This window comes from Zootoca vivipara, chromosome 10 (genome assembly GCF_965207765.1).
Source record: "Zootoca vivipara chromosome 10, rZooViv2.hap1.1, whole genome shotgun sequence".
Classification (NCBI taxonomy): Eukaryota; Metazoa; Chordata; class Lepidosauria; order Squamata; family Lacertidae; genus Zootoca; species Zootoca vivipara.
In genome coordinates, this window is record NC_142593.1 from 31,317,841 (window position 1) to 31,336,927 (window position 19,087).

Below are 19,087 nucleotides of genomic sequence, written 5' to 3' on the forward strand. Positions count from 1 at the left end.
TTGAATTTGGGAAATATCTTATTGCTATCTATGAAAAAGTTATAGACTTTAAAAGACACCTTTCTGCAGGGACTGCAGCCCTTAATCTCCCATCACTGTTTTTATTGCTGCCACTTTGGTGGTCTGGTTATTTTTTCTCCCTAACCCCCAAGGGAAGATCAGCTTCCCTCACACAAATCAACTGTAGGCAAACCCATCTTTGAAATCTTGAGTGACAAATGATGACCACTAGGGGGATCACACACAAAAACTTTATTAGAAAAAGATAAAACCACTGTTAAAAATGTTCTCCAAAAGAACAAATAGCGCCCCCCTCCCCGCTTCTAGATAAAAATGTTCTTTTTGAGACAAATAATTAATTGGAGATAAACAGCTTGTAGTGAGGTCTTGGTCTTCTTCCAGATTGGTCAGATATCATCAAAAAGGTCTTCAGGATCACCCGTGTTTTTTTCTGACCCTGAAGGCATCTCTTTCGATGACAGCTGCTTGCCTGACGATTTTGGAGGAGAATCAGCTCTAGAGATTTAAAGCAGATAACCTTAGTGAAACAAATTTATGTTGGTTATTTTTAAACAATGTTAGGTGAAGATACTTAAAGAAAAGTTTAGTGTCTTTGGAGACTGCATTCATGTTTAGGAAGGAATCTCGCTCATATTTGCTACTTGCTCATCTGTGGCAAAGCCATCAATGAAAATATTCAGGTTGCAATAGTTTAGTTGTCACATTTGAATCCCCCCTCTCATTTTCCTCAAGATGCCAATCCAACCTGTGATGCCAACATAAAGAATTAAGCAGAAGCAAGCAAGTAAATGGAAAAGACAGCTAAGCTGTATTTAGTTCAGTTACCGCTGCATGGATTAGCTGAAAATTGGCTGGATTTCCCCCCTCATTTTTCTTGCATGAGATTTATAGCCATTTTCTAATATTTTGACATTAGGAGCAAATTCCTAAATTTCAAGGTCTTAATCTCTACCTTCTGCCTTGCCAATAGTGTATATATATATATATATATATATAGAGAGAGAGAGAGAGAGAGAGAGAGAGAGAGAGAGAGAGAGAGAAAATATACTACATACAAATAGCAAAAAGATTTGCGCTTTCAAATCTAGTGTGTGTCTTTGGGCCTCCTGTGCAGTATCTGAAATCCTTGAGAAGCATGTGTTTAGAGATTCCCAATTTCTTTACCTTCATTGCTTGTCTTTTAATTACAGCGGCTAAAAGAAATCTGCAGTTTACTGAGAAATGTAATAAATCCTGATTCATAAAGTCACTGGCAGGTTAATACAGTCAAGCAGCTGGCACAGGAATTGCATGATCCAAACTTCTGTTGTGTACCACATAAGTAACTTTTCACGTAAGCCAGGTATTCCACGCAAACCAATCATAGGGCCCTCTTTGGACAACCTCCTCTTACTTCTCCCCAGTATCTGAGAGTAAAATGAGACTATGCCAGCTAGCCACACCCCTAGCAGCACCTATCTGTTTAGCAGAAAGAAGCAAATGGTACGAAAGAACAAGAGGCAGGGGAGCTGACCTGGGCTCCCCAATGTGCATGACATGTTGTCATGCCCGTGCCCTGGCCTTGGAACCTGACTTCCATTGCCACCAAAAGTCAGGTTCTGAGACCTCGCAAAGCTTCAGACTTGGCTTCCGATGCTTCGCGAGGCACTGGAAGTTGTGTCAGGGGCCCTGTGGTGAGCACCCACAACAATTTTTTTGCAGGTGCTTGGGCACCCAGAGCCCTCTATAGTTGGTATCCCTGACAGGTCACCACCTTGCCAAAGCTAAGCAGGCATGAGCCTATCCAGTTCAGATGGGAGACCACCTGGGAAACACATGTAAATTCCTGCGGGTTCCATGACAGAAGAAAGGCAGGACATAAATGTTAGAAAAGTAAGAAATAAAGAGACCCTCATATCCTCACACTAAGTGCACAGGGGCTTCCATCTCATAAGGGATCTCGATTCCGAATCACAGATGCACAGATATCAGGGGTATAGACAGAGGGGCATGAAGAGGTGTGACCCTTCCCCCCCTACACCGTTACAATACACAAAGTGTTTTCTTAAACACACAGAAAGCCATGGAATCTCTGCTCTCTGGATCATACAATTTGTGCTGCTACCAGGGCCGGCTCTAGGTAGAGCCCCGGTGGCGCGGTGTGTCAGGGCGCCGGGCTGGCAGGCAGGGCGCTGCGCGGCAAAGCCGCGCGGAAACCATGCTGTGTCCTGTGAGGGCGGGGGCGCCGGAGCGATCTCTGCCCCTCAGCGCCAGGGCGCCCGACCTGCTCGAGACTGCCCTGGCTGCCACCACCACATTAGTTAAAGCTTTGTGAACTCTGTGACATTTAGCAGGATTACCAAGGAACCCAAACTTTAAAATACATCCCCAAATCAAGGAGATTATATTCCCACCATGGTTTTTCCAGTGATGTTTTGAACATTCTCGCCACAGATGAAGAAAGCCTGCTTTGGGAGTGTGCCAGAATTTGAGAATATGTCTGCTTGGGGAGTCCCAGGTTGAAATCCATGCTCACCTATAAACCTCAGTCTAACCTAAGGTTGTTGTGAGGATAAAACAAAGGGAAAGAAGTACACACACTGCCTTCATCTCCTTGGAGAAAAAGCAGGATAATAATGTAATGAAAAAAGAATTCCAACTTCACCACAGTTTAGCACCCTCAAATGTGAAACATCAACTCTGTTTATGAGTTGTGTGAATAATACAGAGAGCTGAACCACAAACTGAAGGGCAGGTAAGAGCATTGATGAGTATTTGTTTTCTCAGCTGAGAACAAGCCACACAAAACTGAAAAAGCAGATGTGAGACATCTCAAACAGACAAAGCAAAGCACCCACTAACTATTTAGTGTGATTGAGTGCCTATCCTAATGATGAGGTGAAACAACAGATAATGCAACTTAAATGCTCCTACAGCCACACAAAATTCAGAATTCTGACAACAAATTATATATTTCATAGCTCTTGGAACATTGACCTAAAAGTCAGCTACATGTTAACATGTTAACATCTATGTCCAAAGCATAGCTGCCAAGTTATCCCTTTTTTAAAGGGATTTTCCCTTATGCTGAATAGGCTTCCTCGTGAGAAAAGGGAAAACTTGGCAGCTATGGTCCAAAGTGATATGTGCTGTTGTTAATAAGACAGGGAATAATTTTTTTGCCCTTTTCCTTTGGAAAAGAAAAAAGAAAAATTCAGATTGGAGGCTGAATTTGCCAAGACTTTATATAAGATCTACATTTGTATAGGATGCTTGGCTTTTTGCCAGTGCTGGCACATCCATCATGTCCTAGGCTGTGCTGACACATTTACTGGGGCTTTGTTCTTAAATTCCCAGTGTGGGGTATATTGTAGCATGGTTCATGTATTAGGAAACATTTTCCTAGAAATTCTAACAACTACACTAGAAAACCACTTGGATTTGGTTATGTTCTCTGCTCTATATAAATTTATCATTAGTTAATCACTCCCCTGTATGAAAAATGATGGGGAACTGACATGTTTCCCACTAAACTTTGTGTCTCCCAGGGCGAAAATTTCTAACTCTGTCATGTTTTCAGATACTATGGGAGTTCCTTCACCTCCTATCACTGTGCAGAGCAACATATTCATGGTGATGGTTTCTTCTATGGGAGAGGTGTGGTAAATTACTCATCACTATTGTACTGGATGGTCATGTAGTCAGGAAGATAGACATCCCTTCATTACATCATGACTTGACTTAGCTGCTTAAGGCAGGGATAGTCAATCTGGTAGCATCTAGCAGTTGTTGGACCCCAACTCTCATCAGCCCCAGTCAGCCAATGGTCAGAGATGATGACTGCTGTAACCCACAACATCTGGAGAGCACCATGTTGGCTATGGCCGAGTTGAAATTATCCAACCAGTTTAATTTTTGTTACTGAGATGTTTTGCCTCTTCAAAATCATTATCGTTTTTAAGCCAAGCAAAACTTGGATGAAATCCTGGGCACAAAGAAGATGAGGCACTATTGGTAGGGCAAGAGATAGAAACACTATAACCCCGATGAAATGGGAGGATGTGAGGAATTTCCCTGGGTATATAACAGCACAGGCTGGCTGGTCTCCCACACAGTTTGGTTGAGATGTTTCCTTAAACTTGGCTTTTGTGGACTAAGCTCAGGCCCTGCACAATCATGAAGTTCTCAAGACCCAACCAGACTGCTAGAAACAGTCTTGTAGGAGTGCCTTAACGACAAAAACTTTGTGGCTTGCTGCACATCTCTCTGTGACCAGTGCTTTGTGACCAGACATGGAATGAAACAAAAGAAAACAAAAAGAGCACAATTATTTTGATTTTCTTATTCAAAAATTAAAATAAAAGTGCTATTGTATTGTATGTAGAACAATGTTTGTATAAGGTACGTTTACATTGCAATGCAATGTAGCCAAAGCAAGTATGTTGGTACTTGGCCAATAAATAATAATAATAATAATAATTAAATTACATCACTTAATAATGCAAAGCTCAACACAGAAATCAATTACACAAAGATTTAACTAGGCACAATTGGTTGCCCGCTATCCCAGGGGTGGACTTGTCTTTCAAATTTCAGCCGCACCTGTGCAAGGCCAAAATTCAGCAATTGCTGCTTCTCACCTTCCATTTTGCTCAATTCACTAGGTCATAGTTGCAGTACCCTGCAGCACCCTCTAGGCTCAGCGGCCAGTGCGGCAGAACTGGTTGTGCTGCTCTAAATCTGCCTCTGCCACCCCACACTTCTAACTTTGTCACATGACTAGGAGAGAGGAGCTTTTTAAATGCATGTGATGGTCTGGGGAGGAGGGAAGTGTGGGAATATGGCGGGAGGGAAGAGTTTACTTAATTGTGCATTTTAGACATTTTCAAAGAAACTGGGCAACTGAATGGTCCGGAAGGAATTCAGCACTCATTACCCAGCATAAGCGTTTGGCAGAAGTAAAAACTGCATCTGCGTTTATCAGAAATACAATCGGCATAATGCATCTGAAAAAAGATCTAAAGGCACTAATTCAACAAATCATATGTGCATGTTCCAGACTGAAGGCTTCACGATGCTCACCATTTGCTGCTTTCAATCGTTAAATTACATTTAAAATTGAGGTTAGTGTTTTTGTTTTTAAAGAATTAACTGTAATCTACTTGGATATAGCCTGGCTGAATCATTTAAAAATGATAGCTATTGATATATAAAATAATTTAACTCACAAATACATACTGGCCAGAATTAGCCCATCTTAATAAAGATCTACTTCTTTTCTTAAACTAAATTTAATATTGTAAAAATAAGCAGGTGGCAACAAGTATATTCAGTTTAATATTATTACATTAGGAGAATTAACAAAGTGATATATAATTATTATATGTAGTTAAAACACATTTCTGCCTGCTTGTCAACAATTCAAGTTTTGAGAATTAAATCCATATACCATTAAAAAAAAAAGAATTCACAAGCCTGAGGTGAGTTAACCAGAGACATACATTCCTGTGGTTCATTTACACTTAAGCTCATTCCTACATAAAGGAACTAGACCACACATCTAGATTGAGAAATCGTTTTACAGCCACTGTCTCAGCAGGGAGGGGGAAAGGGGATCTGATTACTTAGTCAAAACCACAAAAAAGTATATACACAGCACAAACGTTTGGGTTTGCCTAGCAATTTAGACAAGAGTTTTTACAAACCCAATACAACATAAACTATCCACCAATATTGCAATATTTTCTACTTAGTCTTTAAAAATTATATTTACAATGATATGCTGGTGCTCCATACTTTCCCCCTTCCAGCAACCCTACAGAAGTTAATAATCTTGAGCAAACTCAATAATGTTGGTCATTCCGCTCATGATTTCTTATTTAGATACATCGCTATGGAATGTCTTCTTGGATACACCCAGCAGCCACTATTGATCTGTCACCTCTCAATCTAGAATGTTCAGCTTGCTGAATTGGGGGAACAAATGTTTGAGGGAGGGCAGATACCGTCTTCAAAAAACTTCACCTTTACATTAAACCCCTCCATCAAAGTAGCTGAGGAGGTCCAAGACCTCCGTTTAGTATAGAGGGGCCTTCTATCTGGTGGTTGTGCTGAAATGGTCGAGACTCATTCACTCTAAAGGTGAGGCAGCTGAGACAGCGATGTCTCAGGTGCCTCACCTTCTCCTGGCTCTCAAAGGCCAAGTAAAAATATTGAATCCCCAAACTCCTTCTACATAGGAAATGCTAAAATGTAATGCTCAAATCCCATGCATTTGAATGAAATTTGAATGAGAAGAGTTTGTTGGTTTCACAAGTGGCTCTCAACAGATAGCACCATTAAGAACTTGCAGTGATTCAGATAATGTGCTGTACTGCAGTAATTTAAGTGGACATGGAACAACTGATTGGTTCAAAATTGGGAAAGGAGTACGACAAGGTTGTATATTGTCTCCCTGCTTATTTAACTTATATGCAGAATTCATCATGCGAAAGGCTGGACTAGATGAATCCCAAGCCGGAATTAAGATTGCTGGAAGAAATATCAACAACCTCAGATATGCAGATGACACAACCTTGATGGCAGAAAGCGAGGAGGAATTAAAGAACCTTTTAATGAGGGTGAAAGAGGAGAGCGCAAAATATGGTCTGAAGCTCAACATCAAAAAAACCAAGATCATGGCCACTGGTCACATCACCTCCTGGCAAATAGAAGGGGAAGAAATGGAGGCAGTGAGAGATTTTACTTTCTTGGGCTCCTTGATCACTGCAGATGGTGACAGCAGTCACGAAATTAAAAGACGCCTGCTTCTTGGGAGAAAAGCAATGACAAACCTAGACAGCATCTTAAAAAGCAGAGACATCACCTTGCCGACAAAGGTCCGTATAGTTAAAGCTATGGTTTTCCCAGTAGTGATGTATGGAAGTGAGAGTTGGACCATAAAGAAGGCTGATCGCCGAAGAATTGATGCTTTTGAATTATGGTGCTGGAGGAGACTCTTGAGAGTCCCATGGACTGCAAGAAGATCAAACCTATCCATTCTTAAGGAAATCAGCCCTGAGTGCTCCCTGGAAGGACGGATCATGAAGCTGAGGCTCCAATACTTTGGCCACCTCATGAGAAGAGAAGAATCCTTGGAAAAGACCCTGATGTTGGGAAAGATTGAGGGCACTAGGAGAAGGGGACGACAGAGGACAAGATGGTTGGACAGTGTTCTCGAAGCTACGAACATGAGTTTGACCAAACTGCGGGAGGCAGTGCAAGACAGGAGTGCCTGGCGTGCTATGGTCCATGGGGTCACGAAGAGTCGGACACGACTAAACGACTAAACAACAACAACAACAAATCAGTTTGCTTCAACAAAGTAAGATTTAATTTGGCTTCTAAAAATGTAACATTTAAAAAAAGAAAAGATGGATTATGCTCCCAACTAGCTAGCTATCCAGGAGCCTCTGGTTCGTCACCTGTGTATTCTCATTCATTATCGGTGCAAGTTCAGGTAGCTTCTCTCTCTCTTTTCTCTCCCCAAATGAGTGTTTCCCCCTACTATCCTACAATTCTATATAGAATTATGTTAGCCAGGTTATGAAATGGATTTGTGCTGCAATCATGATGATTGAATAGCTTTCATCTATTTTTTAGCTAGAGATGAAATCAAAAGGCTAAAAGAGTACTACACAGTAGGTAGCTACTGGCAGTCCCAGTTGTTGATAGTATCAAAAAAGCACGCAGACTGTAGTTGGCAGAATAAATACCTGTTTCAGGATCCTTAGCCACATAAACCCAAGAGGCAGGGGAAACTCAGTTAATATTCATCTTTGAAGTATCTGAAGAAGTGTGCATGCACACAAAAGCTTATAACCAGAACAAACTTAGTTGGTCTCTAAGGTGCTACTGGACAATTTTTTAATTTTATTTCATCTTTGAAGTGTGATAGAAGTGAGGACCCTTTTCATGCCTGTGTGTTTTGTCCTTCTGATGTTTTTGCCACCTGTCTGTACCAGTTCATTCATGAGGTCTGTGAAACCGACAAAGATTCAGCTCTCTGGATGAATGAGTTGAAATATTCAGGATCACACAATGATTCCAGAGCTGGGTGCCATCACTCTACCAAGAGATAATTAATTCCATAGCTGGATAGAAAGGACAGAGGTGAGTCTTCTCTGGATGTTAATATACACCAAGGGATGAAGTACCAGTCTAGTTGCAATTCAGAGAGCATTCTGCTGTCAGTTCTTCCTTTGTTTGCAGACAGGAAACCTGCTTCCAAGTTAAATAATTTACACTTTGCAAGTTTATGAAGAATTCATAACAGCGTTCTTGGCAGGAAGTTGGACTGATCAACCCCCAAAATTGATGGGAGCCCTTTGCAAGACTAAAGCATTCATTTCTCTTAAATGGTATTTACCAACCCTACTGGTTTTGAAGCAAATACATGTTCAGGACTGCAGTACAAAGCAAATTAATATGAATGGCATAAAAAGAAGTGAGGTGTTAATCAGAATTCTTTCTTTCTATTGGACAATGGAGATACTTTAACTTATTGTTTTATTATGACTTTTATTGCTGACTCACTATAAGCTGCCTTTAAGTCTGTTTCTCACGGAAAGTCAGGGTATCAATGAAAAGATAGATAGATAGATAGATAGATAGATAGATAGATAGATAGATAGATAGATAGATGATAGATAGATAACACACAGGGCAGATGTAGACCAGATGCAGCCCATGTAAAATAACACAGTGTTACCCAGATGAACCAGGGAAGCACTAATGTCCCATCTCTCTTGGGTTATTCTTCTTTGAAAACCAGTGCAATGTTTCTCCCCCTGCCCCCAAGCTGTGGACAGGGGAACAGGAAGAATGGCTGGCAGACATTTGTCAGGCATCAGTTTCTCACTTGAGGCTTTTGCTTCCCCCTTCCAAAGGATAAACAGCAATTGTATGTTTATGGTTCAGCATCACAGGGAAAGCTTTCATCTGCTGTCTTTCATTAACTAGGTGTGTGTGTGTGTGTGTCACTATTTACATTGCAAAACTGGAATTCAATATATATGCTGAAAAATATGAGATTTTTGAAAACATGGCATAGAGTAAACAGACTGAAATCATTTAGCGTTTTTTAAAAAAAATCAAGACAGAAATGACAGAAATTAACAAATTTTACTCCCTAGAGATGTTTTAGAACTCTAATTACAAGAAAGGTAATTGCAACAAATGCAAAGAGCAGAATCTAACTAATGATATGATTATTATCCCATTAACATGAAGTACAAACATATATTTAAAATCAATGAGAAGAACTTTTTCTGAGGATAAACTCAAACGTAACAGTTTTCCATATGCCATCTGAGTAGTGCTGTTTGCTTCTCATGTGACAGAACCTATCTATTTGTGTGCCACTGCACACATCTGCACAAATAAGTACCTGGCATGTGTGATCACCCAAAAGCTAATTTTGGGGAAATAGCAAAACTATTTTTGGGATCTTTAGGGGAGATGATTAAGCTTAGACATTAAGCTTCAATAGTAAAATGCATAGGAAATCAAAGTTGTTGATTAAGCTTAGACAGACAAAATTGCACTGGCTTCTATAATCTTGCTGAATTTTGTTTTGTTTGTTTTTTTAAAAAAACAATTTTTATTAAATTTTCCAATTACAAACCAATCATATCATATCAATTATTCCAAATTATACAAATACATATCAATTAAACCAAATAGTATGCCAAATTATAACATTTTTGGATTCCCATGCTTCAAAATCTGGGGATTCTGAATAACGATACTTGCTGCCATCCTAGTCCAAATTCCAAATTCTTATCATTGTAATCCATTATAGTCCCGATCTTTCCCAACAGTTCTTTCTTGTCATTGTCTTCTTCTTGTCACAGCTTCTGAGATAAGGATCAAGCGAGATTAACTAATCTTGCTGAATTTGGGGCATTTAACACTGAACGATAGCAATGTTCTTACTCTGGAGACCACACTATCACTACATTTGTTATATTTATATATATTTATAATTGAAGTATGCAAATATAATACAATTACAAGCTATAATAGGGTTTTATTTTTTGCAACATCAGATTTCCACTGGCCCCTCCTGCGTTCAACAGAAGGCACACCATCACACAGAATTTCCAATTACACCAAAGGAACATGTAAGAGTCATGTTCCAGTCTGATGCCAGATCCCACAGAGAAGGGCAAGGCTGGAGGCAGGTTGCGTCAAGTCGGCAATTACAGAACCACAGGGAGCTCCAAGTGAGAAACCCACCCTGATAAAAGGTTGAGAGCACTCTGATGCTTTGTAAAACTCCTGCTATGAGACCAAAGGCACAACCTGCAGGCTTTGCCTATTCCTGCAAGTGGTGTGTGAAAGGGGTGACAATTTACAGTGGTGGAAGAAGAAAGAAGAAGAAGAAGAAGAAGAAGAAGAAGAAGAAGAAGAAGAAGAAGAAGAAGAAGAAGAAGAAGAAGAAGAAGAAGAAGAGGAGGAGGAGGAGGAGGAGGAGGAGGAGGAGGAGGAGGAGGAGGAGGAGGAGGAGGAGGAGGAGGAGGAGGAGGAGGAGGAGGAGGAGGAGGAGTTTGGATTTGATATCCCGCTTTATCACTACCCGAAGGAGTCTCAAAGCGGCTAACATTCTCCTTTCCCTTCCTCCCCCACAACAAACACCCTGTGAGGTGGGTGGGGCTGAGACTTCAAAGAAGTGTGACTAGCCCAAGGTCACCCAGCAGCTGCATGTGGAGGAGCGGAGACGCGAACCCGGTTCCCCAGATTACGAGTCTACCGCCCTTAACCACTACACCACACTGGTACCCTGGCTGTCAAACAGCTTGGCTCCCGACCAAATCGGCTCCCGAATGCCGCAAACCCAGAAGGAACTGTTCCAGTTTGTGAACGTTTTTTGGAAGCCAAACGTCTGACACAGCTTCTGCTTGAGTGCAGGAAGCTCTTGCAGCCAATCGGAAGGTGCGGCTTGGTTTTCAAACGGTTCAGGAGTCGAACAGACTCCCAGAAGTTCGAGAACCAAGGTACCACTGTACTACATATCAGAGTTTTATAAATGTCGGAAACAAACCAAGGAGATAACATGCAAAACTAGGTTCCTTTTGCAGACTTATAGAGCAATTCTTGCCATAAAAACTTGACGGCCCATGTACACTTAATGCCATGTATGGCATATGGAATCAGAGTGGGATGTGTTGCAATGCACCTGCAATGGCCCTGAACAGGCTTTTTTTTATTGACACTGATTCCTGCAATTCTAAGTTATGCTCTTAAGCACCAAACTGAGAGCATGGAAGCTTCTATGTAGGCATTCCTTAAAGGCAATAGATTCCTTGATCTGCAAGAGTGCTGGCTCTCCCTGACTATCATGATCCTCTGGCTGGGCTTTTCACACAGTCTTTGTAATCACGTCATTAAATTCACAAGCATGAGACAAGTTTTGAGTAAATAGCACTACTGAGTGGTGTGCATTACAATAGTTCTGTAGCAATCACGACAGTCTACTTTCAGCAACTGAATCAAATATTAGCTCATAGAAGGCATTGGTCTGAAAAAACCCAATCAAACTTCATCACCAGGAGGTGGTTCACAAGAACTAGCATATTAATAATAGGGACTAATTATATCCAGGGATTTCAGTAATCCAGCTCTGTCCTCTAAAGCATACGGAATGAGTTTGATCGAAAGTCCATGTAACTCTTACTGCTGAACTCAGTATTCAGGGATTCAGGGCATGTGTGTTGGTTCAGTGAGAGGCATTTAAGAACTTTTAGCATGTTCCTATGGAGTTTTGTAGTGGCATATAGAATATAGATTTATGTGGGTTAAAATTACTAATAAATTCAGGGCACCCAGTTCTTGAGACATGATAGTACTATGTTTATAATTTTGCTGGAAGGAATCTGTAATGCCAACATGTTGATCCTAATTGTAATAATTACTTACTTGTCAGAATTAGTCTAAAGGCTTGCTCTTAAGGCACTGAATTTAGGTGGTCTATATTATTTTCCCCCATCTGCCACAAAACCTGGGATACTTCATGCATAATCTCTTTTGTTGCTGCAGTACCATTTCTGCAGGAGAACATTACAGAAATTATTATTCTGTAAGGATTGGTGGGGGCGGGGAGGGTATCAGGAAGCACATTCATTTTGGATATTCATCACTCATGAAGGTATTCATTTACATCCTGCAATAAGACATACATATTGACTCAGTTTGCATGTAAAACTTAAACCAAACCATGGGCTCTCGGAGAGGAAATTGTGGCTGCTCTGCTCCTCCTGCAGTCCAGTTCTGTCCTGCTGCTGCTGTGCTACTGTGAGCTAAGCCATGGTTTGGCATAGCACATTGTCCAAACTTCAGCTTGTGATTTGTCTCCTCCAGACCAACCACAAGCTGTAAACAAATTACACATCTTGTTTACAACTCATGATTTTTCTGAAGTGAGACAAACCATGAGCCCAGGTTCAAAGAGTATGCTAATCCAAACCATGGCTTAGTTTGCAGTAGCAGGAGGACGCTGGGAGGAACCAGGTGGCCTCACTTTTCTCTCCAGGAACCCACATGTTCATGCCAAGTCATGTATTGACTTAGTTTTATGTGCAAATTAGGTTGTTATGAGGATTGGAGAATCAGCAACAGTAAACAGAGAAGTGAACACAACTTTAACATTAAAAAGTGTTAAAATATGCATTCAAAACTATTTTTCACATCTATCCATTGGAGCAAAGAAGAGATGTGTACAAAGCATAATCAATCAGTCCATTATGCCAAGCTCACAGGGGAACTTTCATAAAACTACCATCAATAGTATTGGCTGGTGAAATTGGCCGCAATTCTTTCTCCCCCTCTCCTCTAAATCATTCGTAGTAGCCAAAACAGCAACAAAAAGAGTAATGTGTTTGGTAGACAAGAGGTTTAAGGAAATGAATCAAGAAGCAGTTGCCAGCAGACAGCAATGGCTAAATGTAGTCTTTTCTAGATAGGAGACAGCTGTATTCTTTAAATCTATGACAGACAAGCCTACTTAGGGTTTCTAGCCATGCAGATCTTCTGATTGGAGATGCATGTGACAAATGTTCTAGAAGCAGCTATATTGCAAATTTCGATATCACAGAGAGGTAGAACAGGAAGATGGGCTATAAAAGCACAGTGCCAAACCTGTATTCGTGCAAAGGCAAGACCACCTGTTTTACAACAGCTTATCTTGAGTAGTATGACAACCGCCAACAAAATCTACCAGAAGATCATGTAGCTATTTAAATGTATTTACAGAGCAAATAGGAGCCCTTTTCAGACATCTGATCCATGGTGGGCAAATGAGTGTAACCAAAAGGTCGGGGAAACAGGTCTGAGATGCAGCCCTTTTCAGTCACATTCAGGGGGAAATGGTTCCTAGTCGTAATGGCTAGGAGCAGAGGCAGTTTGCCTCTAAATATCAGTTGCTGGAGAGCACAAATGCCTGATGGTGGGCGTCCATTAGGCATTTTGTTGGCCACTGTGAGAACAGGAGGCTGGACTAGATGGACCTTTGGTATGATCCAGGTAGGCCTTTTCTCTTCTTATGAGTGTTGGGGCAAAGCTAATAAATTTCAATCTATTGGCCATGGTTAAATTAGCTGCTTCTGAAACTGCTAAGTAAATGTGCGAAACAAGATGACCAGTGACAATTTAGATGTCTAATGTTTCTGACTTATTTAAGTTTAATGTGAATGGCACTGATGAATCAATCAGCTCAGGAATTAATGAACTGGGTATTTTTGTGGATAAGATTTTAGGGGGAACAGAGCTCTTGAACATTGCACAATGAGAAGCAGACTCTACATTCTGTTTAATGTGTTGCATTATCATTATTTTTAACCACCTTTTACACCATCATCTTAAGGCAATTTACAGTAAAAAGAGGGGGAGAAACAGTTGTGGGTTTTTTTTAAAATAAAAAAGCTGATATATTGGGTGGTCATATCCTGACAGGAATCCTATTCCACCTAACAGGGGTAGCCACATTGAAAGCCGCGCTCTGTGCTACTGTAGAATAGACTTCTGAGATCTTTGGAACTTGCAGGAGAAGCTCTCCCATGGACTGCAGTGACCCCCTAGATATATAAGGGATAAGGTGGCCTTTCAAGTAACCTGATCCTGAGCTGCATATGTTAGTATCAATATCTTTGACATGGCCTGGTAGCAGATTGGCAGCCATCGCAAATCCCCTGAACAAGGTGCTATATGCTGCTGGTGGTCTGACCCTCTTCATCATGTTGTGCACCAGTTGCAATGTCTGGACCAAGCCCAAGGGTAGGTCACTCCCCCTCCACTGCCCTGAGAACATGGCAGTTATTCAACCTTGAGGTTACCAATACATAGGCAACTGTGGTCAATATAAATATTTTACAGGGGTGTATTTTTTGCTTGTTATGTATACCAGAGACATCCAACTCCCAAGAGACTGCGATCTACTCCCAGATTAAAAAAACTAAAAGTGATCTACCCATGTTTTTTTGGGGTGACCTAAAGTTGTTGAGAGGAACACACCATAAATCGCTTGCCAAGCAGAAAACACGGCAGCGATAACTCTGTCTTCCAATTTTGCAGTTGTGCACGGATGAAGGGAAGAGCGAGGGATGGGGGTGGATGCTCTTTTTCCCCCCATGAAGAAAAGTAAGCCTGCGTAGACCGTGATCGACCACTATTACCCGGGGATCGACCTGTCAATTACAGTCGACCGGTTAGACATCCCTGATGTATACTATTCATTTTTAATGTTGTAACTGATGTTGTGTTTGCTGTTTTTGCACATTTATAATATTCAATCTAACTATGCATGTTCCTTGGAGATGCACATTGAGCCAGTCTGCATACAACTGCACATGCACAGATTGTTCCATGCAAATGTGAACCTTAGTATTTAGTCTTTGCCAACTGGCCACCTGGGGAAACCTAGCATTACTGCACAAAACTATGTGGCAGGTTGCTGCAGACAAAATGGCTTGCCAGGCAGAGGGAGCTACCATGCAGTGTTAATTTAACATAAGTATGGCCTTAGATTTGTTCATGTGTAACCTCCGGGGTCAATACCAGTATCATCTATACAAAATATTTGCAGGGCGGAAAGTCAATGAAAGTGGGAAAGGCCTTTGTCTGTTTTCAGATGCTGCCTCTAGGCAGCACTCCTTGGAGAATATGCTTAATTTAATAGTTTGGCGTCATGTTTTCTTGGCTGATTCTTTACTGAATAAGACAATAACTGTTGTCTAAATGTCCCTTATGTACACAGTTGGGATCAATACAAGAGCAAGAGCAAGAATTAAATCGATATGAGAATAATGAACCAAACTAACTCTGATTAAATCAACAAACATATGAGTATCAGACCCCCTCTTAGGTACTTGTCTTGCTTGACTGATTCAAGTTAACAAATCTATGCATAGCTGAAACCCTGAGGCTTTGCGAGCTGTTTACTCTTTATCCAGCAAAGATGGTTCTGTTAATGGGGTAGAAAATGTATGGGTATCTTTTTTTTTCTTTCCTTCCAACATTCTTCAAGAATGACATTCAACCTAGCATTTAAAACACAAATCTAAGCTTTTATAAAGGCAGATTCAGCAAGCCATTCAGGGATAAAGCTAAGTTTTCAGCCTCATTCTTGTGACAGGGGCCAACTTCAAATTGGCAGATCAAGCCTTGCCTAGTAAAGTACTATGGGAAACGAAAAACCTCTATGAGCTATTTCTTTAAAACAAAATTCTTTGTGCTGCTGAGCCATGTAAACTTTCCTGTAAAAACATTATGATAACCCATGGGGTCCAGGTGCAGAATCCTCTCATCTCCTGGCGCCCGTGATTGTATGTCCTGTGCTTCTTTCATTATTTGAGCCATCACAGAACAAAAACCCCATCCTCCAAACTGTGGCTGCTATTCTGAGATTAGGGTGCTCTGACAACCCATCTCTCCACAAACTAAGCACAAACCAAATCTTCAGGTTACTGAGGGACTAAAAGACTGCCAGGAATGAAATAATTCTGACTGCATTTAGAGAGATAAAATAGGTAAAAAGCTATTTACTTTGTAGGAATATGCAACTTTCTAAGGAAGACAGAACTCTTCATCAGGCAATTTAGAAGAAAACTTAGTTATTTGCTAGATAAAGAGAAGAGCTATTTTGAGGCAAACATTTTCACTACCGACACGTGGTGGACCAGTAAAAAAAAAAAAACTACCCCAAACTCTCAACACTTTTTGTGCTCCCTATTCCCTGAGACTAGTACAGCAGCAACAGTTGTTCTGTTATGAACTGCTTGTGTACAGTTACCTGAAAATTCCTAGATTTTACATTTCCTGGTGTTTGTGTTTCTTTGGCCACATTAAGTCCTCAATCTTCCTGTTAATGCTCTTTGCTAATGTTGTTCCTGATGATGCACAAACAGCTGAGTCAGAATTTCTAGCTTTTCCAATATGGAGATATGCCAAAGCTTGTGAAGACCCAGCAAGAAGACCCAGTGCAGGGATTCAGAATGTCTTGCCTAATCGGTTGTTTTGCCTTGGCTGAAAGGCAGGCTCGCTTGTGCTATGGCTTTGGAACAACATGAATTACAGGCCGTACAATTTAATGTCAATTGCTTACTCATCTCACAATGGTGGGAACAAAATCCCAGGGAAACCAAAATGGTCAGAGGAGGATAATGTACTGCTGTATTTTTTCTGGAACACAGCTTCTTCCTTTTAACACGCTTTCACATTAGGACACTATTTTCAATGTCTGGAACTATTTAAACCAAGTTCCATTCTGCAATTCAACATTTCCAAAGGAATAAGCCAAATAAGCAGACAATAGGTTTTCTTAAAAGATTTTTTTAAAAAATGTGTAAATGCAAATCCAAAACCTTTATGCTAACACTCTCTGGAAATCAAATATGCTGATTAAACTCTGCCTCATGGATTGAGGCACTTGTGCAAATGATTTTGCAGCTGAAGGAGATGGAAATGTTTTAACTAATCTGATATGAAATATCATTATGAATATTATGAACCTTCACTATGTTTGTGAAAGTCATACAAAGATCCTGGTGCCTTTGCTGAGACAGAAGAAAAACAAATGTAGAATTTAACCAACAATTACAAATGAATAGTTAACATCTGGTGGTCAACCACATATAGCATAAAGTGGTCAACGCATAGGCAAATATTTGGATTCTACAAATTTGTTAAAGAATACCACACAATTACCTTGATCTAATATGGGTACTTTTCCAACTTACAGAAACTTGGGGGTGCTGTTAAGTCAAGGAAATGGCCACTACAGTTCAAATCCAATTTTCCCTCCAGCTGCTTAACTTTTTTTAGACAAATAACCATTCCAGTTATAAATGTCCGGTATCAAACATTCTGGCTCACCTTGGCTGCAACTACCAGAATCCTTGCACTTGTCACCACTGGAAGCTCATGAACAATTGTCCGCTCCCCTCCCCTTGTCTGAAACTAGAATGGATAGCAAGGGCTTTTCATTTTGCCCCAACACCATGAAATTTGCTCCAGCAGCCAAAGGGACCTTAGCCTTCTTCCCAATTTTGAAACGGTAGAGCAGGCAACGGTGGTGGCACAATTGCAGAGACAATTCATACCCAACTCTGCAGCTGCAAGACTGAGAAGACGGTTGAGGTTCATCACACCCTCCCAAGGGCAACACCAAACTAGCTATGGGAAACAAAGTTGCAAGATCCTGATCTATCTCAAGACCTAGAACATTTTGCATGCATAGGCAGCACTCTGTCCCGCAGCCACAGCCCTGTCCGTCCGCCCCCCCCCCCGGCATTTAACTTTCACTTTATTGTATGAAAGCATTATGGCAAGGAGTTAATTCATAAACAAAATAAATACTGATTGAACTCAATGCAAAATTATACCAAGAACAAAACTGCGTATTGTTTAGCTGTCTGTGTAGACTTCTGTTGCTATGCCCCACATAGAAGCAGTTTAATTTCCCTCGGGGAATTAAGAAAGGATAAAGACACGCAGACATTTCTGGTCTGTAAAACTCAAAGTGGGAGGACAGCTCAGAAGTCCAAACCACAGAGCAGAAAGCACCCCATAAAATAGAAATCAGACAAAATTCTAGTAACAGACAAAAAAACCCTCTAATTATAAATAACTAAACAAAGGATTGTGAACATATAAGACAACGTTCAATGGCATTTGCCTGCCTGCACAGGGAAAAGCACATTATTCACATTATTCATTTTCTTTCTCACATTATTCATTCTCTTTCATATTATTTTTTCACTGAAAACTTTTAATAATTGTGGGGGGTGGGAGTGGGGGGTTGTAACGACTATAGTGAGAAAATCAGCAAGAATGCAGACATTGAAACTGTATGGAGAGTTTGATCCTTGTGATATATTAATAGAATCCACACAATGCCTAATACATGATGTTAATGAATAGGTTTCAAAAAGTATATTTACACAGGAACTTCATGTATCATATAGTTAAATATGCATGTCCATGCATAAACTAATATAAGCCTATATATAGCATCCTATTGGGTGTATTCAGATGCAATGGCAAACCATTGTTTACAGAAATCCAGGAAAGTCCTCCTTGATCTCTACCCCTTACATATGGAAGGAGAGGAGGGACCACACTAGCCTGAGGTTGCTTATGTTCATAATAGCAAACAATGTTTTGCTTTTATATCTGAATGCAGTCACTGAGTTTTCCCTGGCTATACCTCACGGTCATACACACTGTACAGATTGTTATTTATTTATCACACCAGGGGCGTAGGCAGGGGGGGCAGGGGGGCAATTGCCCCTCCCTAGAGCAGAGGAGTACCTAGGGGCGGTACTCAGCCCCCTGGCCCCCCAAAAAGGAGAGAGAAAAGCTCGCGGTGCACCCGTGTGCGCTTTTTTCTTCTCTCAGTCAGTGGCTCCGTCTTTTTTCCCCCTCCGTGTTCGGCAGGGAAAAGACTAGAGCAGAGGACTGCCCCCTCCCCTTGGGGGGGCGTGGACGTTGGCCACGCCCATAGGCGTAGCCAGGAAAGCAGGAGGGGGCCGTTGCCCCCCTTTAGAAGCAAAAA

At 41.0% G+C, this 19,087-nt stretch overlaps 1 protein-coding gene across 15 annotated transcripts in view; it reads right to left on the reverse strand.

Moving 5' to 3' along the window:
• Positions 1-237: 237 nt before the first annotated feature.
• Positions 238-19,087, reverse strand: part of XRCC4 (X-ray repair cross complementing 4) — a 113,173-nt gene continuing 94,323 nt past the window's right edge. For all 15 annotated transcript variants that reach the window (XR_015946187.1, XR_015946186.1, XR_015946184.1 and 12 more), the window contains one exon: positions 238-516. Coding sequence is in view for 7 of the 15 variants with exons in the window: in XM_088653023.1 (XP_088509149.1) it covers positions 408-516 (109 nt within the window). In the remaining 8 variants the exon portion in view is untranslated. The remainder of the gene's footprint in view (positions 517-19,087) is intronic.